This window comes from Polyodon spathula, chromosome 4 (genome assembly GCF_017654505.1).
Source record: "Polyodon spathula isolate WHYD16114869_AA chromosome 4, ASM1765450v1, whole genome shotgun sequence".
In the NCBI taxonomy this organism is placed as follows: Eukaryota; Metazoa; Chordata; class Actinopteri; order Acipenseriformes; family Polyodontidae; genus Polyodon; species Polyodon spathula.
Genome location: NC_054537.1, coordinates 7,637,292 through 7,664,165, shown reverse-complemented (window position 1 = coordinate 7,664,165; position 26,874 = coordinate 7,637,292). Strand labels below are relative to the sequence as shown.

Below are 26,874 nucleotides of genomic sequence, written 5' to 3'. Positions count from 1 at the left end.
AAAGCCTATAGATCACACCGGTGTATAAGTCTCTCCCCCCTTTTTAGGACCCCCTAAAAATGCCTAGAAAATACTCACACAAAGGTTTTTACATAATTTAAAAATTGCCACAGAAATCCAAGATGGAATTATTTTCCTGCAACTCACTGAAGAAGCCCATCTATTATTTTTTATAATATATGGATACCTTTGTGATGCTAATATCAAAGATGACGAGGTTTTTTTTTTTTTTTTTTTTTTTTTTTTAAACCACCACAAAGTCAGTGTCTGTAGTACAACAATAGACAAGGAGGCTGTTATGCTGTTCCTCCGATGGTACGAATGTAGAAAAAAAAAGTGATGGTCTCGAGGAGTTGAATGGGTCATAAGTTCATATATATATATATATATATATATATATATATATATATATATATATATATATATATATATATATATATATATATATATATATATATATTATATATATATAATATATATATATATAAAATTTTCCCTCCCCAAGGAAAGAGCTTGGACCTTGTGTTCCTAAATACAGCAGTCTTGTCCAGGGATCCCAGCACGGTGTGAAACAAGCACATCAAATAGATTATTATATATCTACTTTCTCTTCACTCCTTGCCCCCCCCACCTTCCTCTATCTTTGACTCTTCGACTTTGCCCACTTCTCCCCCAAAATCAATGATATCCGCAAACTCTTCAATATCTCGGTATCTGTATTCATGTTTTTTTTAATTTAAAATCGCTCTTACCCACTTATAGTACTTACTACATTCTCTTATTGATAGTTACTCTTATAAGCTAACACTTTTACAACAAGTCTACTGCTCTTTGACTAATTCGCTCTTAAATGTATATATCTACTGTATTCTTTACTTTGCTCTTATTTGAATTTGAACTTACTTTCTACTGATTTTACTGTACTTTGTAACTGCTCTTATCTATAGTGTGATATTTTGTAACAACTGTAAGTCACCCTGGATAAAGGCGTTTGCTAATAAATAAATAAACAAACAAACAGATAAATAAATAACAATGTGCATAATGAAATTCTACTGAGGTGTATTTCAATAATATATTAGTCATGTCTTAAGTTTGAAAACAACTGGTCTATGTAACCTTTAAAGGACTGAAGTCCAAATCCATTGTGTTCCAATGGTATTCTCTGTAAACTGAAGTTAGTAATGATGAAATCATCTGCAATCAACCACTAATGTCCCTTTATAATCAGAACTGGGTCCATCAATCCTAATTTAGTATAGTTAAAGACACTGATTTCCACATAATCAACAATAACGTTGCAATGCCAATATTCAAAATATTCCCTTATGTTCGACACAAATTAAGATAAAGATGCAGTCTGTGGAACGATTTCCACTTCCTCATCTATTGTGAAATCTGAAGACAGATTTATTAGTTCAGTATTAAACAAAGAAAAACATACTTATTCACATTTTCTATTAAGTTATTTGTTAAAATACTGCTGTGTGTGCAAATAGGACTAAATGTATAAAAACACATGATTCTGTTGGAATGTCAATGAAAACATGGTCACCGTCACCAGTGTCAATGACAACAGTAGTGCTACTTTGGCATGTCGCTTTGTTAACCCACTTGACGTGACAGGGCCTTCTTTTCGCCACTGCCCTCCGTGCGAGGTGGTTCTTAGCATGAATACTGGATATAAACTCTTCCAGAAGCTGCTGTCTAAAACAGACTAAAGAACGTAGGAGAGCGACTGGCAGCTGACCAGGACCCGCCTGTCTGGTAAGCTTTGTGGCATTGTTAAAAAACATTTCCAATAGGATGTCAGACAGCAAAAACACACAAAAACCAAAACAGTTTCTACCAAAAACAAAACAAAAAAAAAAAACACATGGGGGGAGAGAATAATACACTAACAGGACAGCCATCACTTGAAGCATCAGATTGTCTGAAACTATGCAAATATCCTTAAAAACCACCTTTAAACTCCATTTACCAGTCATGAAATTTCCTAACTACAATGGTAAATGCAATGAGCTTAATGATAGTACCTGCCTTTATTACAATCACATTCTCGCTGGACACGTGTGTTACTGTACACCTAATAAGCAGAGCACATTGACGAGATGTCCTGTTAAAGTGAACACAATGAGACATGGTGGTGTGCTAAAATGTTAGCCATACAGCTAGAAATCAAGCAGGTCTTGAATAATGGATAATGTGATATGTACAATTAACATTTTTTCCTGGGGCATCTTCATATGATCAAACACTATACAAGAGACACAATATTCCTAAAAAGCAGCCCAACAAACACAACTTTTCATAAATTAAGGTGTATATATAAACGACCATCTCGGATGAAATCCAATTGTATACCAAGAACTGCAAATTTCAACATTTTAAAAAATATAAAGGAAGCGATAACAAATAAAATTGTAGAGAGTCCACATATTTTGCTACTACTTTTCTGTCAACAGTACTTAGATGGCATGTATGGTTCAATGCAATGTGCTTTAGGAAACCATATGAAACTGATCTTGTTTGATATTAGGCTATCTACAGGTTTTGCCAGTATCTAGACTCTCCTCTAGCTCTACAGAGGTTACACCTGCACTTCTTATGGGTTGTGGTAAGGGTCTAATGGGACGATTAGTATCCCTGTCAAGTAAAATATGACCTTACATAATCTTCTGTTTGAATTTCTTTGTGGATGAACAAGGGTTACGGGCCTTCTCAGTGCAAATCGCCTGGAGGAAAAACAAGAGAGCACAATAAAACCATCAGTTTTTAACAGCTTCCTAGGGATTAATAAACACTTTCTGCTATGATACTGAGAACCTTCTTAAATATTCAAAAAAGCTAAAAAAATAAAATAAAAAAAAGCTACATAGATAGATAGATAGATAGATAGATAGATAGATAGATATAGATATATAAACAAGGCACAAGGCTTTTTATTCAGGAGCCACCAAAATAAATCTGGATGACTGAATTTTCAGTCACCCAGCCATGCCAAGAAACTGCTAGAGCCCTGAGCAGATTAAGCAGACACTGATGTGCTATTTTCCATGTTCCTATTCCAAAGTGGATCAGTACCAGTGCTATCATTTTCTGTCATTACTCATTTTAAGCCAGACATGCAAGGAAATCCAAACTATTTTGGCAGAGGGATGCAAAGCTCATTCCTCATATTGACAAGTGGGGAAGGGGCAGAGGGGCTGGGCCCTTGTTTGGGAGTGTGTGTTTTTAGCATCAGCTCCTCTGTAGCTCACCTCTCCTGGAAGTGTCTGGAAGGGATCAGGCCTGCTCGGGCGTTGGCATCACCTTCCAGTTTGGCCTGCCACCAGGTTGCATCATCCAGGCTCATGATCTGAAGGACATCTCCCTTTTTGAAAGGAAGCCCAGCTTCTTTACATGGGATCGCTTTGTCCTCATTAGGATCATAGTCAAAAAGGGTTCTGACAAACATCTGGAAGGAAAACATTTCTTACATTACCTACAGCCTTCAAAGCACAACAGATGAAAGGTTCAAATTCTGTTGTTACCACTATTATTGCTACTACCAACACAAAGACAGTGATTTTTATTTATTGTATTAGATAGAAAGGTGGTAAAAATAGGATTCACTTTCTGGAACGCTGGGAGAAAACAAGACTCCAAAAATGTAATTAATACAAAAGCATAAAAAGTAATTTTTATTTTTACATTGAACCGTTACTGTCCTCAGTAACCAGGATAGCGGCTCTCTGCCTTATTTAATTCGGTTCATCAGTTCATTCCCCTTAGACATGACAACATAGAACCATACGAGTTTACATTTATCAAGGTCTCTACAAAACGTGCAATTTGCAAATGAAGAATAAAACTGTTACTGTTAATGTTACTCACGACAAAAACTAAGCCACACCTTAATGAGTCCCTACATTACCATTTTGAGCTGTTTGTTACCAGTTTTGTAAAATTAAATATGTTAAATAAAAAGAAGTAATTTGGAGAAAAAGTTTTGAAAACTCTGACTCAATACACAAGTGCAGTTTAAAATAAATAAACAAAGTTTATAATAAAATACCCAATATGTTTTTTATTATTTAAAAAGAGCAATTCAGTTGTCAAAATGTTTGGCTTTAAACCAGTTTTGGTCTCAACTGAAAATCAAATGTTCATGCATTCCGCAACAAGGGACAAACATCTGCAGAGGACTCTGTGCCAGACTCCAGCTCTGAGGAGGGCTATTTGTCTCTGCTCCACACTTCAATACTTGACCTAATGTTACTTTTGACACCTTGTTGTGAAGATAATTAGGGGTAATTTATGATAACATCTGTGTGAGGTAAATTCAAACAGCCTCTGGTGAATAAAACAACAGAAAGTGATATAAATATAATACCATAATCTCCAAGATATAACATGCACTCGTTTACAAATACTGGCAGCATTTATATACAGGCTGCATGTTGTATATAAAACATGCAATACACTTGGGTAATAGTACACTATACAGTACACATACTGTTTTCAGGGATGTAACCCAAAGCATCGTAGTGTTGTGTTTTTTTTTTTGTTTTGTTTTTTTTTTTTTTTTAAATCAGATTCTTCTTATGATGCAAGTGCTTTATCCAAGCCACATACACAATACTGTATGTTTATGACTTCAATGAATATCCTGGGCCCTCCGATCACTGTCCTGAGCTACAAAGCACAGCTTATCAAAGAACACAACTGAGAGAGGTTCCACACAGCCTGGTGACTCATCCCTGCAAAGCATTACAAGAGCACCTTATAAAATAAAAGCTGTTCTATTTCTAAAGCTAACAATGTTTTAGAAAAGCTGTATAAAAGACTAAAACAATATTTGTGTTATTTCCAAAAAAGGCAAAAAAAAAAAAAATTATTTAATGACATGCACTGGAAGCATTTTATACTTCAAGGTGTAAAAATGTAGGCCCATTCAGAAAAAGGACAGTGTGATTTGATCAAAACAGCCTGACAGTGTTTAGTGCATATTTTAAAATAAACTGCCTCAAACCTTCTGACTTTCACCCGTTACTTTCAACTGTGGGCATTTTTTCCAATGATGCAAGCCAGAATCATCTAAAATTAGGCATCTGCTGCGCTTGGTTGGGGAGATGTCTGTTGATTAAACCTTTGAAAATAAAGTCCAACTCACTGCCAGTTTCAGTGGATTCATTTTAAATAACAACGTTGGCAGTCAGGCTGAACTATAAAAACATGTTAAGTTTTCGAAAGCAAGTTCTTCCAAAAGAAATGAGATGCATATCAGCTTTCCAGTATTTTTTTAAAATCTACAAGCAAAGGGAAATGTCAAGAGCATTTATTGTTGTAAGTCTTCTCCATACAATTCTCAAAACATGTGGAGACCCAATTAATTTTTAAAAATTTTAAATTAAACATTTAAGCTTATACTAATGTTATGCCAAACCAGTCATATTCCTGTAGACAACCAGACTTAAGACGGCAGCAGTGTCCCAAATTAATTGGAGGACACTTTAGGAGGCAATATACAGGGCAATACCAGCTTGGTAGACAGACAGATAACTATCCAACTAGATAAACAAAAATTCAGGACACAGACTAAGATTTTCAGAGCTCCACTTTGAGCAATGCCTCTGAAGCACAGTAGATTAATTTCTCCTGTAAAGAAGCATCACATACAATGCATTGCTGTAAATCGGATTCCATTTTTCAGTAACGGTACCTTTTTCAAACAGGCAGCTAAATGTAGGCAAATCATTTAGAGTAGCAACATCAAAAAAGGACTATGTATTACATGTAAAACTAGAGAGCGCTTCAACAGTGCAAGTCAAACCCACACGTCACATGAAAGAGCTTTTTATAGCACTTTACTAGAAAATGGTGTCAGGAGAGAGAAAGAGTCGGTTCGATAGCTGGATCTTCAAATAAGATTTCAAAGTGCAGCCAGACCACACCAAACAAAAAAATATATCCCTATAAAATGTAAACTGTCCCTGAGAAGTAACTATTTGTAACTAGTTACAGTTTTTAATGTAATAAGTTACTATAACTAGTACAACTCTGTCCAAGTAACATGCAACTGCAGCAGGCAGACCATTCAACTCCCAGGCACCGGAGGCAGGGGGTAGGAGAAGAAGTTGAACTGCATTGTTTAAAAATGTGTGCAACACAATCAATATAATCTCTCTGGCAGGAAATACCTTGGGCTCCTTGCTGTTTGTGTCCTCGTTGATGCCTGGTATGATCTTAAATATTATTGCCCCTTGTGACTGGGCCTAACACAGGGAAACAAAAAGAGGGCAATAAAGAGGATTCATTATCCTTAATGTAATGATAGAAAAACTTTGGCAGCAACAAAAAACTACTTTCTGTTTTTGTTAAGATAACAGATTAACTGCCATGCATTTCACAAAGTGTAATTTAAATAACAGTGCCTTGAACATTAACGACCCCTGACTTGTTTCGTTTGACAAAGTTTTTTCGAATGACAGTAAATCATGTAATAAACTGTCTGCCTTACACAACTCAGCAGAGCACTTCTGGTACAGGGCAACCCAGACACATTTAAAGCAAATGCATGCCACTACAAACAGATCAATCTAAAACTGAATAATAAAAACAGATCTGAAAGCAGCAGGTGAATAATAACTTATTCATACCAAAATGTGAATGATTTCCTCAGGTTTCTTATCCTCCACAGGAATTCCATTCACTTCCCTCAGCTCATCCCCCACATGGATTAGACCTGCAATTCAAATAAAGAAAACAGCAACACATCCAGAAATTAAAAAAACAAACAAAAACAAAACAAGAAAGAATAGATCTAAGATGGGAAGAGGTGTGCTAATAATATTCCACTCATTACACAGTACTGCTTCTAGATCATTTTATTTACAGAAATCTTTATTTACAGCTAGTTTTAATTTGGATGTCTGGCCCATGCTACACAGCTGTATTTCATTTTTTTTGCATTAGAAATGTTTGTATGAAGTAGTGACAGGCAGAATCATCACCCGAGCACAGCCTTCTGGCTACTTTACAAATGAAGATATGGGTTAATGTATATTTCAGTATGTATATGAATGAATGAACGAACGAACACATACCACTTCTGTCAGCGGCGCCTCCTCTCATTATTCTTGCAACAACAACAGCTCCTGTGTTTTCAACTCTTTTTATTGTTGCCCCCTACAAAAAAAGAGAAATAAAATAATGGCTTCACCTCTGCTCCCGAAAATAATTCCTACCCACAAAAAACTGCATTGACCCTACAGCACATTCGCCCATCCCATCTCTTACTAGAATGTGTTAATCTTGCTATAGACATGCACAGAAAACTCCTCATAACCAACTGAACTTCAAGAATTGTTCAGCCAGGGAGGGAAAAAAAATCAGTCTAATACAAAAACATGGGAAAATCCTGGAAACTTTCTTTTGAGCACAGTGGGGTCTATTCAATTCTTAAGAGTGTGCCATCTAGATCAATTGAATAGACTTCAGTACCTCTAACGTACGCGGTTAATTTAATAGTCCCGTGGCTGCTTTGTGGGGGGAAATGGGAGGAATTTGTATAAAAAATGTAAAAAAGCACAGCCATTTTTTAAAATGCTACTTTGCCGATAACGAACCCCACCCAATCATATGACAGGTAGCCATGATAAAAAGTAAATGCAAACACACAGGGGTAATCAATAAAATGAATTCTTCTAATGATTCCACCAGTGTTTAGCCCAATTGAACTGACCCACCACTACAGAAAGTGTAGACTGTGGTGTCCTTTATGATCCATAGGGTATGTTCCTATCATCTGGTGCTTTAACTTGCAACCTTCACAACAGATATGCCTAAAATGTTAATCCACAACAAGCCAACCAGATGGTTTATTAGTTTCTAGTTCCTTTCATGGGCACCACAAAAAAAAAAAAAAAAAAAAACACAACATCCTTGTCACTAAATCCTACAATACACAACCAACAGAGAATGTGTTTTCAAATAGATAATTTATTTTGCAGACTATGCTGATGTAAATGATGTACTGCATTCCATGTCAGCGTCCTTCAGTAAATGCTCATTGAAAAGTGAGTAGAGAACCAAGGGGAGTTTTAAATATGGAGATCAATTATCCACAAGTAATGTGATATCAAGGAGCTATGTACTTCCACGATCAGTTCCATATGCACTCATTACTGTAAGACTAAAGTATACGTGCTCCTGAATGTTTTTTTTTTTTTTTTAAACATATCTTTACAGTGAGAAATACTCTAACAGTGCACTTCAGTACTGGACAGATAAATCTAAGACAGGTAAACACCTCCAGCACTTCAGATGACAAATAGCACATTATTGCACTACAATGGCGGGGGCATCCTCTGGACAAATTTAGATATATACATATCACAAGCTAAAAAAGGCTATCCACTCTGGTCTTCACATCACAAGGGATATTTTCCAGGACACTGACAGAAATATATATTCCTGACATGGATTCTCCCGAGGGAACAGAGACAATCTCTTTATATGTACATGTATGTGTCCTGTTTTACCCCACTCTGACCATTAACTTACTAAATAGCTAAAAAGATAATCTTCCGCTCATCAAATATATGAAAATGACTTTAAAATGACCAAACTATGTAAAAGGAGCAAAATGTTACCCATGTTCTATTTACAATGAATTGTGAGTGGTCTAGTAAACCCCCAAAACGCAGCACCAGTCCTGGCCGTAACCACTGCAGAAACCCATTATTTGGGGCGAATAAAGGACACATCTTTTTTTTTTTTTTAAAAGATTTTAAATTGACATTTAACTCTAATAACAGAGCTAAACTAAATTTCAGTTCATATTCTGAAAAGTATCTGGGTTGTATTGTACTACAGTTTGTTCAGACAGACAATTTTGCATAGTTCTAATTTGTTTTATAATCGTTCCAAGAATCTGACTGACAATATTCTCATAATCTTCTCAATCTGCTTCTTGCTCTGCTCACTCGCTCACAGCAAACACGTGCAAGATTACCAACTCTGTTCTCATTTACTGATTTTTGGCATTTATTATACTTGCATTAATCACTCTATACAGACTATTTCGACATATTATACTGGACAGAACTTGGGCTGCGCACAACTTTGTGTTCTAATTTAATGTAGTCATTCGTAAGTTAATCAATAACACATTATTGTAATAAAATATACTACTATTCCTTTATTCTGCCTGCTGGACATATGTTTATGCCCATTCGGAAGATAATTATTTCATTCTCTACATTTTATCAAATAAATCATTCAGATCTAGTTTTGGGATGAAAAGAATGGAAGTTTGAGTAGAGATCATGGGGATTTAGTTCTAGCGTTTACAAAAATATGAAGTCAACGACTGAAAAATGATAGCAATTAATCAGTGCTACCACACACAATCCATCAATCTAATCACAATAAAGTAAATAGACGAATCACTGAGAAACGAGGCAATCTAACCAAGATCCCTGAGGAGGCAGGCAAGTTATCTCAATCTCCAGAACGATGCCACGAGTTTCAATCTGTTCAACATAAATTGCTTTGCCATTCCTTCATGCTTTTAACAGGAGGAAATCAGAACATTTAAAAAAGCATGTCTCTTTAACTGTGTGTGCTCTGAACTAAAATGTACACGATATTAGGTGAACAGTACAGTCAGTTCTTACAGTAGCTGTAAAGGTATTCTTGCTAAGTGATTAGCTTCTGGACTTTCCACAGTTTTCATACATAACTGATTTGGGTGCAGTAATAAATTCACCAGCCCGCCTCCCTTTTGTGTTAATGATATATTGTCATCCATTTTATCATAAAAGGTTACATGTATTTATTGTTATACATTTATCTTTCAGGGCTCCCCTAATTTAAATGTTCATAACACAGCGTTGCAGTATACATGGAAAGTTTGTATAGAGAAACCAACACAAGTGTGCCAAAAGAAGACTGGCTAGACTACCAGTAACCATGTTCGTGTTTTGTTTTTGTTTGTTTTATAATTAAAATTGGTTACCAATGTAATGGTTTGCTCTAGTTTGCATCTTTGATTCCTTGTTTGTTTTCAAAAACTGCACTCACTAAATAAAACTGAAAGCCATCCTACATCCCCAAACAGTTATGTTATTTAAAGCTGCTACATTTCCCCTCTCCCCCTTCGTACACATACACACAGTGTAGTCATTGGTAATTACGCCTGTGGGGGCCAGTTTAAGTCATTTCACCAACTCTGATAACCCATGTTAAACAAGTGCTGTGCTCCATGTCTTACAGGGAGGGGCATGCACATTGCATCATCTTACGCTTGTCAGTAGTCCTTTATGTGTTCACCCTCCAAATGTGGCTCAACAGTTTTTTACAACATGAAACCAGTGAGACGTAACAATTTACTTAAATGTGATTAAATGCTTTTTGCTTTTCCACTGAGCTTTAAAAACACAAAACAGATCACATTAATCATTGTCTAAAACATTTTCCGACAGATGTTCCAAGGTGACAAAACAATTGTTTTAATATTGCACTAAATGTTTCAGTGAGACTTGACCTTAATCGCTGCCTGGCACTGTTTTGGCACAGGAGACACTATGGGTCTGGAAAGTCTCTGCTCACGATGCTTGAAATACCTGCTGTACATAACACTCTCTGAGAGCTCCAGCGTCTTACTAGGCAACAGTTTTTAAGTGATACATTGTGAATAGTTTGTTGAAACATAGATATGTTAAGAAAATGGTGACAGGAACAGTCTATATTTGCTAAATGATGATGCTGTTAAAAAAGTAGGAGAGGTGTTTCTGAAATGGCCAGATTGACCGCAGCTTGACCACAGTTGTACTGAACTCAGAGACCAGTATCTTGGAGGCCTGGGTGATCAGCATAAGCCCTTGTACCAAAACATGATGTGGAAAGAACAAAGCAGAATGATAATTACCTGTTTGATTGGCATCTAAAGACTTGCTTTATTCTTCTGTTCAGCATGTTTGTTGCAATATTTTATAAATAACATTTAAAAATGCCATTTAAAGAAAATGTAGCTGGCGTCCGATTCACATGTCTGTGTGTGTGTGCGTGTGTCCGTGTGCGTTTTCGGTTGAGTTTGGAGTGTACTCTATATATGGATTTTCTGGGGCTTTGGTCATAATAGTAGGATCTATAATGCAAATTAGGATAATTACTGAATTCATATTTTGAGTGCCTAGTATATTTTGTAATTAACTACAGCTGAAGATATAAACTTTCACAATTCAATAGTATTTTTTCCCTAGCAAAAAATAAAAAATAAATAAATAAAATATGTTTTTCTACAGTGTTTTGCGATGGTTTAAACCTAGCTGCAGCAGTACATGCACTATTTACATGAGCTATTTTACATTTTTAACAAACATATTCTCAAATTAAGGCTCCTTTGTGGAAAAACACTAGAGCCCAAATGGCAAAGAACAATACTGTGCATCAATACATGTAAAATGACTTTGGATATAAATTGGTCAGGGGCTATGGTAAGAGTCGATGCAGTTAAAAGCTACTGTAACTTGATTAGTTTCTAAAACTTGAATCTGAATTACTAGTGGCTCCTTATTCTTGACCAGGCGGATAATCTTCACTGAATCTTCATCATCATCAATATCATCTGGCAAAGGAGGCAATTCTGGGTCATAGCTCTTCTGAGCTACTGTGTCATGGACAGAAAGCAAACTCTGGAAAACAGAAATCTTTCTCGTTTTCACAATGTTTATCATACGAACAAAAAATATATATATATATATATATATATATATATATATATATATATATATATATATATTATATATATATATATATATATATATACACACACACACACACACACACACACACACACACACACACACACACACACACACACACACACTATATGTATTACAGTTTGTATTACAGTTCTTTGACTAGGAGATTAGGAGCTGTTTGATCAGCCAAGGTGTCTATTTTAGCAAGAACTGCTGCCCTCTAGTGAACAGTAATGCACTGCCAGCAAAACAAAAGCAACCTTGATCGAAAGTGGCGGATCACTGGATCTTACTTCTATTAAGGCACTTTGGCTGATCAAGCCCCTGTTACATTTCTCTATGGCAACGTCTGAACACATGTGAAAGCACCATAAAGTAGTAAATTGCTATAAGAACTCAGAACGGTTGCAAACTGCACAAAAAGGTAAAGAGTCAGTAAAAAATAAAACAAATACATGAAATGTAATAATTTATTATTAGCTTTCTATATGGGTAATTCATTTCAAAAGCACTCGTTTACTGCAATAGGTTTTAGAACTGAATCAAAGTATATTTGAAACCTGTTTGTTGGTGAATATACTGCTGATGCATTGTACACTCAAACTGGTAACTCCAAAACTCCATTAGATTTTATATATATATATATATATATATATATATATATATATATATATATATATATATATATATATATATATATATATATATTTTTTTTTATACTACTTGAAAAAATACTACTTAAAAACAACTGATGATAAAAAGGCTGAAATAATCCTATTGAATCTTTATACCTTATTCTGAGGTTACTGATATTATAGTAAAAACTTCAAACCACAAAATGAATTCAAGCTGTATTATTTTAGAAAGCTACAACTCTAATGGAGAGGTAAGGGTGGAATTTCCAAACAACACAGACGAGAAGTAATCCTCCATCCTCTTACTGTACTGTAGCAGGCAAGCAATGCAGAACAAACACAGCCCTTTTAAAAGCACTCCTGGTGATGCAACAATGTTATTTGACAAGCCCACTTCAATACATAACTACAATTCGGCTTCACAGAAACGCCAATCACCCATTACCTCTTTCAACAGCAGAGTCCCAGGACTGTGTCAGAAGAGAGCGCTTACACGGAATGCAACCAACCTTCACAGCAGGACTTCTGTTTGACAGGCCCTTTTCCTTGAGGTTAAGGAGCGCCTGCTAATGGCCTTTTCAATTAACCCCGTACTTGCTTGTTTGTTACATCGGAAGCTGTCCTGCCTTGATCACATTTTTTTAGTGTTCCCCCAGAATAGGTAATATACTATAACAAAAAAAAAAAAAGAAAAAAAAAGAAAAATAGTATGGGGCAGAGTTGTGACCTACTTGTTGTAAGGTAGTATACAACTATGGGCAAAACTTCTGCAACACCTAGAATTATAGAATTGAGATGACATAATAATAATAATAATAATAATAACTCAAATGAATCAGAATTTGGATCTTTTATTTAACATCATGTTGTCAAAAAAAATACAAAATGATGCCGCACAAGTCTAGCGAGTGTTACTATTAGTGCAGTATTTCATGTTCCACTTCACAATGTCACATTGATTTGTCACTTTTTCATTAAAATATATGGAAAACTACAACAGCGGTATATGAAAGACTTTCTAATGGATGCATGCTCCTGTTCCAGAGAATGCTATCCACTTTGACCTGGTTGAAACGTAGTGCTCCTCATGCACTATATCTTTGTTGATGGCTGATCTTTTTGATACATTGAGGTGATTGGGATTTATGATTTGCTTTTGACTGCCATTTCTCTTTGGCAAGTCTCTCTTGTAAAATCAATTTTTCATGCGTTTGTCTCTCCCCTGTGCTTCAGCAGGCTTGGAAGTAAATTAGTAACATGAATCATATGTACTACTCTGCGTTTATGGGGCCGATTGCAAATGAAATATACTGTATATATACACATATTTGAAGGCAGGACAATTGTCTCCTCAGGGATACCCAGATATGCAGAGGGCAAAGAAATGCATGTGGTAAAAGCAAGTGTGAAAAAGACTACATCTGATAAAGTACCAGTTACCAGACCATCTGGGAAGACGGTTTATGCCTTTAAAAATGTTTTGAGAAGACATGCATGTACAGGTGATCGGCTGTCTGATACAATTTTTCTACATTTTCTTTTCACCATTGTGTTGGCCGAAGTAATTTCACACCCTTTCCTTTCTAAGAGCGTGTTTTATGAAGTGAGTTTCAGAACTGTCCAAATCAACCTTTACTTGATTTAGTGTAATATAGTTTAATGTGCCTTTTCATATTCAAGTAATGTAAAAAACTGTTTTTGTAGTGCGGTTTTCTTTTTCATGCCGATAAATGGCCAATTTCAAATATAATAAGACTGATACTGTTACTATTGCATAGAGCTATTATTCAAACTATCCATCTGCTTGTGTTTTATTTGATTGAGATATAAAAAGGCCCTTATATAAAGTGCCAGTCCTAGGAGATCTTAAGTTTTCCCTCTATTCCAACGGTTCTCAGCCAGGGGAGCGCGTCAAACATTAAAACGGTAAGTATTCAATTAATAACAATAATAATAATAATAATAATAATAATAATAATAATAATTTTGAAGACTTTAAATGTGATTCCTACAAATTCATACTCATTATTCTTACTTAATTTTTATTTAACCACATTTAAAAGCAGAGAACCAATTGAGCGAGTTTAAGTTTAAGCATTAGCTACCCGCCGCTTTGCACACTGTTCAGTACACAAAATGGATCATTTTGTGGTGCTTGAAAAGTGCTTTGTGATGGTGGTCCACTATAAAAGCCACCATATAAAAATAAAGATGATTATTATAAGCAAGAACAAGTATTCCACAGTGTCTGCCAAGTGTCTGAAAGCTTCTTATGTCGTGTCATACCGCATTGCTAAACTTTGCAAGCTGTACACCATAGCTGAGACATTTGTTCCATTATGTTTGGGGAAAGCTCTGTCCTGCAGGTTGGTGAAATTCTGTTTTCAAATGATACAGTGAATCACCAAATTTCAGAACTTGCCAGTGATGTAAAATCTAAACTGCTTAACTACATCAAGATGAGTAGATTTTATGCCATACAACTTGACGAGACAACGTATATCGCTGGAGCTGCACAACTGCTCGTTTACATCAGATTTGGATATGAAGAGTCACTTATGGAGGAATTTCTTTTTTGCAGACCTCTTCTAAATCGCACAACCGGCAAACAAATATTTGCAATGTTAGATAATTTCATTCGTGAAGGTATGCGCTGGGATCAATGCATTGGGATTTGCAGTGACGGAGCTCGATCCATGACGGGGAAGCAGAGTTGTTTAGTCACTCGAGTTCAGCAAGTGGCCCCCGTGCTAAATGGACACACTGCACGATACATAGAGAAGCCAAATAATCCATTTTATTAAAGCACTGCCACTTCATGCACGTTTATTTTCGGTTCTGTGCCAGGAAATTGGATCTGATCGCCAGCACCTACTATTTCATACCGAAGTAAGATGGCTATTGAGAGGGAGGTACTTCTATGTCTTTTTGATCTACGTGAGGAGGTTAAAACCTTATTAATTGATGCCCAGTCTGATCTTGTTAACCACCTTCATGATTGTTCTTGCTTACTTTGTAGATATATACATATTTTTTAATTTAGTAGTCGCCAATTAGTTTTTTGTTATTTTCTCCCCAATTTAGTAGTGTCCAATTATTTTGGTTTAGCTCAGCTCAGCGCTACCACCCCCTCGGGAGGGGTAAAATCGAACACACGCTGTCCTCTGAAGCGTGTGTCGTTAGCCGTCCGCTTATTTACACACTGCAGACTCACCGGCCAGACCACAGGGGTCGCTGGTGCGTGGCGAGCCGAGGACACCCTGGTCGACCTAACCCTCCCTCCCCCGGGACGCGCTCCACCAATTGTGCGCCGCTCCCTGGGAGCTCCCGTACTCATTCAGCAAAGGAATAGCCTGGACTCAAACCGGCAACATCCAGACTATATTTTTGACCGTCTGAACTCATTAAACGCGTCAATGCAACACAAGGACCCAAATATCCTGCTCCTTACAGACAAGGTAATAGCTTTTGTTTAAAAAAAAAAAAAAAACACAACTGGACATTTGGGCCAGTCGACAGTCGGAAGGAAATTTCGACATGTTTCCTACGTTTTCAGATTTCATCCAGGATTGTGGCGCCAGTGTGGATTACAATGATCTTAAAGCCCTCATTGATGAACACGTCACAGGACTGAAACAACTGTTCAGCAACTCCTTCCAGGAGGATGGCAGTTCACTTGTCTGGGTTCGTGATCCGTTCGTCACTTCAGTTGGTTCAACCAATCTTTCCAGGGAGATGGAAGAACAGTTTATGGAGCTGACATGCAACAACATACTGAAGCTAATTTTTGGCACCTGTTCTCACACATTTCTGGCTCTCAGTTGCACAGGAATTCCATCAGCTCTTTACTGCAGCAGTAAATGTGCTTCTACCTTTTGCTTCCTCATACTTGTACGAGGGTAAAAAAATTGTTATGTTGGGGTGCGAGTTAAAGGTTGAGAACACCTGCTTCATTCAAATATTTTTCTAAATGTTCCTATTTCATTACAACCCTGAAGGAAAACTATCGTGACTCTCTTTCAATCAATATTTCTTCTCGGCTTCAAGGGAAACTTCATCTTACAATGTTGTTTCTCCAGCAGCCACACACACATATTTGAGTGCTGGCTAGGAAGCCATTTAGTAACTGCTAACTGTATAGACTGTCAGCACCCCCAGCACTGTAGAGGATAGAAGGTGTATCTGAATGTACCCAGACAGCTGCAGGTGGGACCAGTTAATTGAACAGAGCAATGTGCTTGAATGCTATCCAACACTTTGCTATAATTGTTACTGTGTCTTCTAGTTTGTGGTTTAAAAGACTTCAGTACCAAACTGTACATCAGACTTCAAATACAATAAGCCTCACTCATTAAACTTTGTTCTAATAAAAGTACAGACTTGGGAGATTGGGGAGAATACAGATTTGTACAAATCACACAAGCTCAAGCTTAGTTCCTTTTTACAAAGGCAGAGCAATGATGGATCTGAGGCTGGTTTCACAGACCCTGATTAGCACTCTTCTTGGACTACCATAGTTAAAGTAACATTAGTTAGTCCAAGCCGTGTGCTAAATCTGGGGTCTGTGAAACGAGCCCACAGTGATTGACAATCAGCTTGTGAAACAACCCATAACACTTTGTTACTACAGTGAACTAATCCCTTGATTACACTAGATTTTTTTCTAAATCAGTATAGTCCTGGATCTTTTTCAGGTAGTTTACTACAGCCTCAATATTAAGGAACACCATAGTCAGAGTATAATGTGTACACTTTTGCAAATATTAGGAGCTATACAAGGTGCACAGTATACACAAGTTAAAGTATTCTATATAGTCCACTGTGGTGTTTTTGCTAGGGTAGTACAGATGCACTTTATAGAAAGGGATGCAACTCAAGGATGCTGACAAATGCTTGTTCAACAAAAGGGTGTGTGCAACACTAACCCATTCTGATCATGAGTGGAAAACAGTTCAAAACAATTATCCGTACAAAAACTGTAATTATCACCTACATGGAGGCTTGGTGTTTATTGCATCTTAGGGTGGTCTCACACAATGGGCTGCAGCTCAGCCCTGATTATATGCAACAGAAGCCAACAGACAAAATGTAATATGTTGGCATAATTAAACTGAATTAGATTAAATGCATGACCCTGACTCTTAGGATTAAAAACTCCACTTTTGTGTGGTCTTACACTGAATCAAATGCTATCACTGGGTTACACCACCTTACACTGCAGCATGTGATGCATTACTTATTGACTGATTACAGGTGCTGACATCTTCCAACATAACCTTGGAACATGTTTGTGTTTAGTTTAAAATGAGCTGTTGAGCAGCACAAAGCCTAACAAAGGGTAAACCAAACCTTCTGCCAGGCAGGGGGGTAGATTATTTGAAAGGAGTCTAAGCTCTGTGGATTCATCAATATCTTCAATATATATATATATATATATATATATATATATATATATATATATATATATATATATATATATATATATATATATATATATATATACACACACACACACACACACACACACACACACACACACACAGTACTGTGCAAAAGTTTTAGGCAGGTGTGAAAAAATGCTGTAAAAGTAAGAATGCTTTCAAAAATAGACATGCTAATAGTTTATATTTATCAATTAACAAAAAGCAAAGTGAGTGAACAGAAGAAAAATCTACATCAAATCCATATTTGGTGTGACCACCCTTTGCCTTCAAAACAGCATCAATTCTTCTAGATACACTTGCACACAGTTTTTGAAGGAACTTGGCAGGTAGGTTAGCCCAAACATCTTGGAGAACTAACCACAGTTCTTCTGTGGATTTAGGCAGCCTCAGTTGCTTCTCCTTCTTCATGTAATCCCAGACAGACTCGATTATGTTGAGATCAGGGCTCTGTGGGGGCCATACCATCACTTCCAGGACTCCTTGTTCTTCTTTATGCTGAAGATAGTTCTTAATGACTTTCGTTGTACGTTTGGGGTCGTTGTCATGCTGCAGAATAAATTTGGGGCCAATCAGATGCCTCCCTGATGGTATTACATGATAGATAAGTATCTGCCTGTACTTCTCAGCATTGAGGAGACCATTAATTCTGACCAAATCCTCAACTCCATTTGTAGAAATGCAGCCCCAAACTTGCAAGGAATCTCCACCATGCTTCACTGTTGCCTGCAGACACTCATTTGTGTACCTCTCTCCAGCCCTTCGGTGAACAAACTGCCTTCTGCTACAGCCAAATATTTCAAATTTTGACTCATCAGTCCAGAGCACCTACTGCTATTTTTCTGCACCCCAGTTCCTGTGTTTTCGTGCATAGTTGAGTCGATTGGCCTTGTTTCCACGTCGGAGGTATGGCTTTTTGGCTGCAAGTCTTCCATGAAGGCCACTTCTGACCAGACTTCTCCGGACAGTAGATGGGTGCACCAGGGTCCCACTGTTTTCTGCCAATTCTGAGCTGATGGCATTACTGGACATATTCCGATTGTGAAGGGAAGTAAGCTTGATGTGTCTTTCATCTGCTGCAGTAAGTTTCCTTGGCCGACCACTGCGTCTACGGTCCTCAACGTTGCCCGTTTCATTGTGCTTCTTCAAAAGAGCTTGGACAGCACATCTGGAAACCCCTGTCTGCCTTGAAATTTCTGCCTGGGAGAGACCTTGCTGATGCAGTATAACTACCTTGCGTCTTATTGCTGTGCTCAGTCTTGCCATGGTGTATGACTTTTGACAACTGTCTTCAGCAACCTCACCTTGTTAGGCTGTTCCTCACCCAGTTTTATATTTTATATTTTAAAGATTGTTCATCAACCACATTTACCCACACGTTTGTGTCCATTTTAACTTCATACTTCAGAACTCTTGCTTATTTCTCTCGAGCTAGATAATAATCTCATTGTATAAGCATGGGTAGTCAGGAACCCTGCAGTCTACAATCTCCTTAAGACTGCTGTGTCTAATCCTCACTGGCTGGACGTCATTATAATAAGAAGCTCAGACGACAAGGATAATCCTCATTTATTACAGTTCAGGAGTACAGCGCTACCTAATTAGCTGCCTAATATATTTATTATGATGGATTAATACAGTACACAAACCTCATCCTACTGACTGCAAGGGAAATCCTTGTAAAAGTAATTGTCATATATTCAGAAATCTAGGGGAACCAATTCAGAAGCGCATTAATGGTATTTATTTATGAAATGGATAGGATTATTACCACAGCTTTCATTCTTGAATATGAACCAAGGCTAAGGGCAGCACACATCACTTGCAAGAAGACAGAGGACAGGACTTGTTGGACATGAATATTGTAAATATTAGAAAAGAGGGATGCATAGCCACTGTCTACCCAACGCCTGTTACTAGTTTACTGTAAGTAGACTTTTGAGTACAGTAAAGGCTGCCACAAGAACTGACCTCTGGTCATTTTCCCATTTGTTTCCCATTTTGCATGTTTTGTGTAGAATGCCTTTCCTGATATGGCAGAGTGTTTGTCACTGTACGTGCAGCAATGAGGGTCTCCTCACCTTGACATGCGGTCTGGACAGCAACTTCAGCAGCTCTCGAGTCTCGCTGTCCATTGGCTTGCTCTGCAGATCCTCAGCCAGCTGTGAGAGAGATTGAATTGACACAAAGAGCATTAGCGGGAGCATTGTTTTACCCAGTGCGTCACTGACAACCCAGAATCTATCTTGTTCAAGGTTATTACTTTCCAGTGTGTTCAAACAGAAGCCAGCATGAAGAAAAACAGACCATCAATCACGGCTCTTCTCTGCTGGCCCTCAGTGGACCCGATTTAAGACAGGGCTTTAGGCTCAGACTAACCACAATAATCATATCTGGCAGAAGAGACGTCCAGATCACAGTCTGATTTATTACAGCCAGGGAAAATCCCAGCACTGCATTTCAACGAAGGGCTGCTGCCTGCAGACAAAGACCCACTTGTACAAAAACAGGATTGGAACTTTTGACACCGTCTGTGTAGAACAGTTTTCAGCAGGAGGTGGTGAAAATAAGAGGGGAAGGAAAAAGGGCTTGCAGTGGGGAACAGGCTGCCACCTACTAGCCCATGTCAATAACAATAGCTCAGGGCAAAGGTAAATGTAAAACAGTAAATCAGTTCAACTTGCACTTTTGCATATTACAGGAAAGACAAAGGCAGATTCCAAATAAAGGTTTTTTAATATATGATCATACTAGCCATTACATCTGCCCATCGCTGCCTCCAGTCTACATTTGGGGGTGACTAATTACTCTGCTGAGGTAAGACAGCCGGTTTAATGAAAGGTACAGCTGTGACTCAAAACCATCATCCACCTTCCTTCTCCCCGTCGCTGCAGCTTGGTCTAGCTTTGTGTATTTTTCCATTTTCAGCATTCCTCAAGCAGACAACACACTGATTGATGCCCACAGTGGCACAGCTGATTCTGCACTCCCTGGCAACCCGCTCCCCAGTTTATCAAACCTCGGCTGCTTACACAAGAGAGGCGCTCGCAGAAGTCATTTACAAGAGCTTTTGGTGGTGGCAAAAAAAAACATCTAAAAATGTTAGAGCTGTGTGAAAAAAAAGTATTTCTTCTTCATTTTATTTTATGGGTTTGGTTCAGTTTTTTTCTTCTAATGGTGAAGAGGATTATTTGAAATAGACGTGGTTTGTGTACTGGGCTGCAAGCCTGAATACGCTGGATTGAAGCCCCTCCTCCCGCCTCGCTATTCACTGTAATTGGTCCAGTTTAACCTCACTAAGAATGGAGAGGGGCCAGGATATTCGGGTATCCAGGTATACACTGCATTAGGGTCTGTCTGGTGCACCAATGTCAGTTGCCCACAGTCAGAACCACAGAAACATTATCCAACAGGAACTGGCTTATGACAGCTGGTTAAGGCTCACGGCAGTCTACATTTTATATCTGGAAGCAATATCATATGGAATGCATTAAACGTAATACATAGTCATAAGGTCCTCAAAACTGTGGCCCAACAGCCACACCTGCTGGGTGGAGATGGGACTGGACGGGCTAGGAGGAGTTCACCTGAACCACTTTGTGGCAGTACTGCATCGACAGACAGGCACTCCATTACACTCCTATAATTCAAGCTGCACACCAGGGTATTTGCACAGCTCGCAGCGTCAAAACCGGCTCCAAATATGAAGTTGTATACTTAATTCAATGTGTGCTGCATTTTTCTTTTCTTAACCTGTTTTAATCAAATAATGTTTTGTATTAAATAAAACAAACATTTTTATCTTAGAAAACCAGTTTAGAAAATTTTATGAACTTAGTTTAATCAATCCAGCCTTTACAATTCTCAATCTCATCATCATCAAGGTGTTCAATGTTTAAGCCTATACCGTTATTTGACAGCGCACAAGCTCTCCCTTATATGGCTTTGGCCATAGCACAGAATCTAACACTGGTTACACTTGAATTCATTGGCTTTCTCATAACCTTTAATACAGTAAGCCTCCTGTTGCGACACAAAAGAGCTGTGGAGTTGAATACTGAGCACCAGTGACCTCTCTCTGAATCTCTTCTGATGGAGTCACTCTCCTGTTGGTCCCTGAATGCAAGTCTAGTACCTGTATCCCACATACCCAGGTTCAAAAGAAAACATTGACTTTCCTTTGAAATATACACTGGCTGCCCTTCTATAAAATCCACAGGCCTTTTTTTCCATTTCAGGCCTAATTATAATGATATATTACTGTACTTTCGTAAAAAAGGAAAGACATCCTTTTAAGCACTTTGATTACAATAAACAGACCCTGGGATTTTTAAACAACCACAGATCATTTAAGTGGTGCCTTTCCCCTTCCTACCGAGACTGTCCTGTGGTTTTTACATGTGCATATGCAATAGAACAGAATTTTACATGCACCGAACAGTGAGTACAACAGAGATATGGCAAGTCCATCTTTCTTTTTGTTTTTTTTTTAGGGGGAGATAGGGATGGGCGAAAAATTATGGTCACAGGAAATGAACCACTTCATCAATGCTGGCTATTTCAATAATTTATTTAAGGGAATATGAAGTAATTTGGAAAAGCCTTAAGTATCTATAAATCACTCCAGTTCAATATTACAGGTACTGTACAACAAGCCCTTTCACTTTATTTCATGCGCCTCATTTCTTTTGTGTTTTTTTCTCTTGTCCAGTCAGTGGGCTGGTTCCCCCATCCATCTTTATTTTTCTTATGCATTCCTCTGGACTTTGTTGCCCAGAATACCACTGGGTTGACACTCCTACTCTCCCGGTGGAGTTCTGCCCTGGATTTTCTACTACAGAGCTGCTAAAGCTGAACAAGGGCTCTCTAGATGCAGTGTTTTTGCAGCGGGCAAGTAATCAAAGTCGACTAAAGTCAACAGCCAGCACCAACAGCTGCTTTTGGAATAAAAATAAGTTATAAAATGTAAAGGAAGCAAACCCTCATATGACTGTGTTCATTGGTTGTGAACCAGATTTGAAGTTTGTTTGTATTTTTTTTGGCGGAGGGGGGTCGGGGGGTACAGTGATTAAAGCAAGGGGCACTTACATCATCCGCTAAGGAGGCTGCAGTGTGAAGGACAGGTGATGGGCATTGCTTCTCAAACTGCTGGAGCTTCTCATGAATCTGAAAGGCAATGTAATATTATCATTTTTTTTTTCAAGTTCAATACCCCAGTGGAGAGAAGGTTAGGGAGTCTGGTGCCGTGCAAATGGAAAGTGTGGGTAGCTGGGGTATCTGTTAACAAAAGAAACATCCGCTTGGAAAGCTGTCAAGGGCCCTGGCTCATTAAAGCAATTGATCATTTAAACATCAAACAAAACAAAAAAAAAAAGGATTTGACTTCTACAAATACAGGTTCAGACAGAGAAAATGAGTAGTACATACAGAGGCTTGCAACAGACTGCCCTGGAGGGAAGTATCGCCTTTCTTAATTTTTTTTTAATATGCGCCTGTAATAAACTTTCCTCAATAAATGTATATATATACAGCCACATAAATACAAATGCAAATGCAGGAGTTTTATCTCCCCCTCCACCCCCGAGAGGAATAAGATGGCATAAACATCAAATGTTCCAATTGTTTTATCGCTCTCAGAAAATGTACATTTGCATTTCACAGCAGGGCCCTGTGTTTTAAATAAAACAAACACCATACCCATACATTAATTGGTTAAACCTCTTGAGATGAAGAACCTAGATTGAGAAGAACATCCATAACATGTACACACCCAGAACACAATGACTTACAAAAGGAACATATCATTTTACACAGGCCACCCCACTACTCACATTGACTGTCAAAGTTCAAATACAAATTCACTTAAACCTTAGAATTTTTTTTTTTTGTGGCAATTCTTGTATGCCAAAAAAACAGTGTTTCAGGTAGCCTGAACTTCTGAGAAACACTGGCTAAGCTAGAGTGCAGCAACAGTGTTCAAATCCCAACGCTACGTCTTTACTGCTCTAGATATAAAACATTAAGCATTATGTTTGTCATTCTCTGAATGCTGAGAAGCTGCCAACCCAGACAGTCCATATACAATGCCAGAGCTAATCTTGGTAAAATCATTAATTTAAACAGCTACTGGCTTTGATGAAAACAGAGGTCCAATTCAGATATCCAAGACAACAAACATGTGGTAAAGTCATCCAGTAATACTAAGGGTACCCCAGCGTGAGTCGCACAGGGCTCCGTGGCAGTACTGCTTGCTGGGATGGGGGAGTCTACTGTATGCACCCTTTAACAAATAAAGTTTTGTTATCATATCAGGATTATAATTAGGCTTAACACTGCAAGCTGCGAAACACAGTCCCCTCTTATAAGGGGTAATGATAAAAACTGTTTCAAATCAGATCAAATTAAAAGAAGCTATGGTGGTGGGATCTAATCCAGCGAATGACATCTGGTTTATTAGTTTCAAAGTGTCTGGTTAGTTACTGTGGAATTTTCTTGGACGATGTTAGATTAAATACTTTATTGACTGCTCCGGATAAAATCTAATAGACAGCCTGTCTGTTAAAGAATGTGCATATCTATTTAAAAGCCATTACTGAGTTTTTTACATCTCATAGCACAGATTCTTCAGGCCTCCAGTGACAGAATTTTTTGGCAGGGTCACGAATAAAATGGAAAAACTACACTTCACTGGAATAAAAAGGGAGTCAGTTTGTAAAAGCATAAAAGTGAGCGTTAAAGAATGCAAACGCGAATGAGGAAAGATTAATAATAACAGTAATGTCATAAACTGACAGTGCCAAGTTTATTAAATAGACAGTTGCTTATTTTATCCAGAATTTAGCAAAGGTTTGGATGGCTCTATTCTCCAAGTGGACATGTCACAAATGCCAGTATTGCTGCAAACACAGTAATCTTTAAAGGTTTGAGGCACACAAGAGGGCTAGTAGGAGAAGACCCAAGCAACATCAAGCTGTACCTCGCACTCTGAGAGATGAAGACAAGCACTCGAAAACAGGCAGGTCTGCAAGCACCGGCCAGTCACAGGTGCGCGTTGAGCCAAGGATTCCCCAGTCGACCTGAATCCTCCTTGCCCAGGCGGCGCTTGGCCAATCGTGTGCCTCAGGGAACTCCTTGGCCAATCGTGTGCCTCAGGGAACTCCTTGGCCAATCGTGTGCCCCAGGGAACTCCTTGGCCAATCGTGTGCCTCAGGGAACTCCTGGGTCACAGTCAGTAATGTCATTGGCAGTTTGAATCTCCCAGCTACAGGGCACATCCTGCACTCTGCGAAGAGTGCCTTGACTGGATGCACCACTCGGGAGCCCACTAAGCTACTGTATTTTTAAATAAAGATTTTAACTAACAGTGTGCTAGGTGTGAAACAAAAAACCACTGAAGGTAAGGAAATCAGGGATATATATTCTACCATAAAAGACAGTCTTCTAGAAACAAACCAAATAATTAAATTTGACTTCATGTAAAGCATATCTTAAATATCATGGCTGTCTCCTGTTTTATGTGTGTGTGTGTGTGTGTGTATGATTATATATATATATATATATATATATATATATATATATATATATATATATATATATATATATATACACACACACACACACACACACACACACACACACACACACAGTACTGTGCAAAAGTTTTAGGCAGGTGTGAAAAAATGCTGTAAAGTAAGAATGCTTTCAAAAATAGACATGTTAATAGTTTATATTTATCAATTAACTAAATGCAAAGTGAGTGAACAGAATTAAAATCTAAATCAAATCCATATTTGGTGTGACCACCCTTTGCCTTCAAAACAGCATCAATTCTTCTAGGTACACTTGCACAGTCAGGGATTTTGTAGGCATATAGTCAGGTGTATGATTAAACAATTATACCAAACAGGTGCTAATGATCATCAAATCATTATGTAGGTTGAAACATAATCATTAACTGAAACGGAAACAGCTGTGTAGGAGGAATAAAACTGGGTGAGGAACAGCCAAACTCAGCTAACAAGGTGAGGTTGCTGAAGACAGTTTACTGTCAAAAGTCATACACCATGGCAAGACTGAGAACACCAACAAGACACAAGGTAGTTATACTGCATCAGCAAGGTCTCTCCCAGGCAGAAATTTCAAGGCAGACAGGGGTTTCCAGATGTGCTGTCCAAGCTCTTTTGAAGAAGCACAAAGAAACGGGCAATGTTGAGGACCGTAGACGCAGTGGTCGGCCAAGGAAACTTACTGCAGCAGATGAAAGACACATCATGCTTACTTCCCTTCACAATCAGAAGATGTCCAGTAATGCCATCAGCTCAGAATTGGCAGAAAACAGTGGGACCCTGGTGCACCTATCTACTGTCCGGAGAAGTCTGGTCAGAAGTGGCCGTCATGGAAAACTTGCAGCCAAAAAGCCATACCTCCGATGTGGAAACAAGGCCAATCGACTCAACTATGCACGAAAACACAGGAACTGGGGTGCAGAAAAATGGCAGCAGGTGCTCTGGACTGATGAGTCAAAATTTGAAATATTTGGCTGTAGCAGAAGGCAGTTTGTTCACCGAAGGGCTGGAGAGCGGTACACGAATGAGTGTCTGCAGGCAACAGTGAAGCATGGTGGAGGTTCCTTTCAAGTTTGGGGCTGCATTTCTGCAAATGGAGTTGGGGATTTGGTCAGAATTAATGGTCTCCTCAATGCTGAGAAGTACAGGCAGATACTTATCTATCATGCAATACCATCAGGCAGGCATCCAATTGGCCCCAAATTTATTCTGCACGACCCCAAACATACAGCGAAAGTCAATAAGAACTATCTTCAGAGTAAAGAAGAACAAGGAGTCCTGGAAGTGATGGTATGGCCCCCACAGAGCCCTGATCTCAACATCATCGAGTCTGTCTGGGATTACATGAAGAGAGAGAAGCAACTGAGGCTGCCTAAATCCTCAGAAGAACTGTGGTTAGTTCTCCAACCTACCTGCAGAGTTCCTTCAAAAACTGTGTGCAAGTGTATCTAGAAGAATTGATGCTGTTTTGAAGGCAAAGGGT

General features: G+C 38.2%; 1 protein-coding gene across 5 annotated transcripts in view; it reads right to left on the bottom strand.

Annotated features, from left to right (window-relative positions):
• LOC121314110 (MAGUK p55 subfamily member 7-like) overlaps positions 1-26,874 on the bottom strand; it is a 147,647-nt gene that overhangs the window by 43,452 nt on the left and 77,321 nt on the right. For 4 of the 5 annotated variants that reach the window (XM_041247021.1, XM_041247022.1, XM_041247023.1 and 1 more), the window contains exons 5-12: positions 22,915-22,992; positions 19,908-19,988; positions 11,550-11,681; positions 7,089-7,170; positions 6,642-6,727; positions 6,183-6,257; positions 3,261-3,457; positions 2,671-2,735 (exon numbers count right to left, since the gene is read on the bottom strand). In XM_041247021.1, coding sequence (XP_041102955.1) covers positions 2,671-2,735; positions 3,261-3,457; positions 6,183-6,257; positions 6,642-6,727; positions 7,089-7,170; positions 11,550-11,681; positions 19,908-19,988; positions 22,915-22,992 — 796 coding nt within the window. The remainder of the gene's footprint in view (positions 1-2,670; positions 2,736-3,260; positions 3,458-6,182; positions 6,258-6,641; positions 6,728-7,088; positions 7,171-11,549; positions 11,682-19,907; positions 19,989-22,914; positions 22,993-26,874) is intronic. The other variant, XM_041247025.1, reaches the window with a different exon arrangement.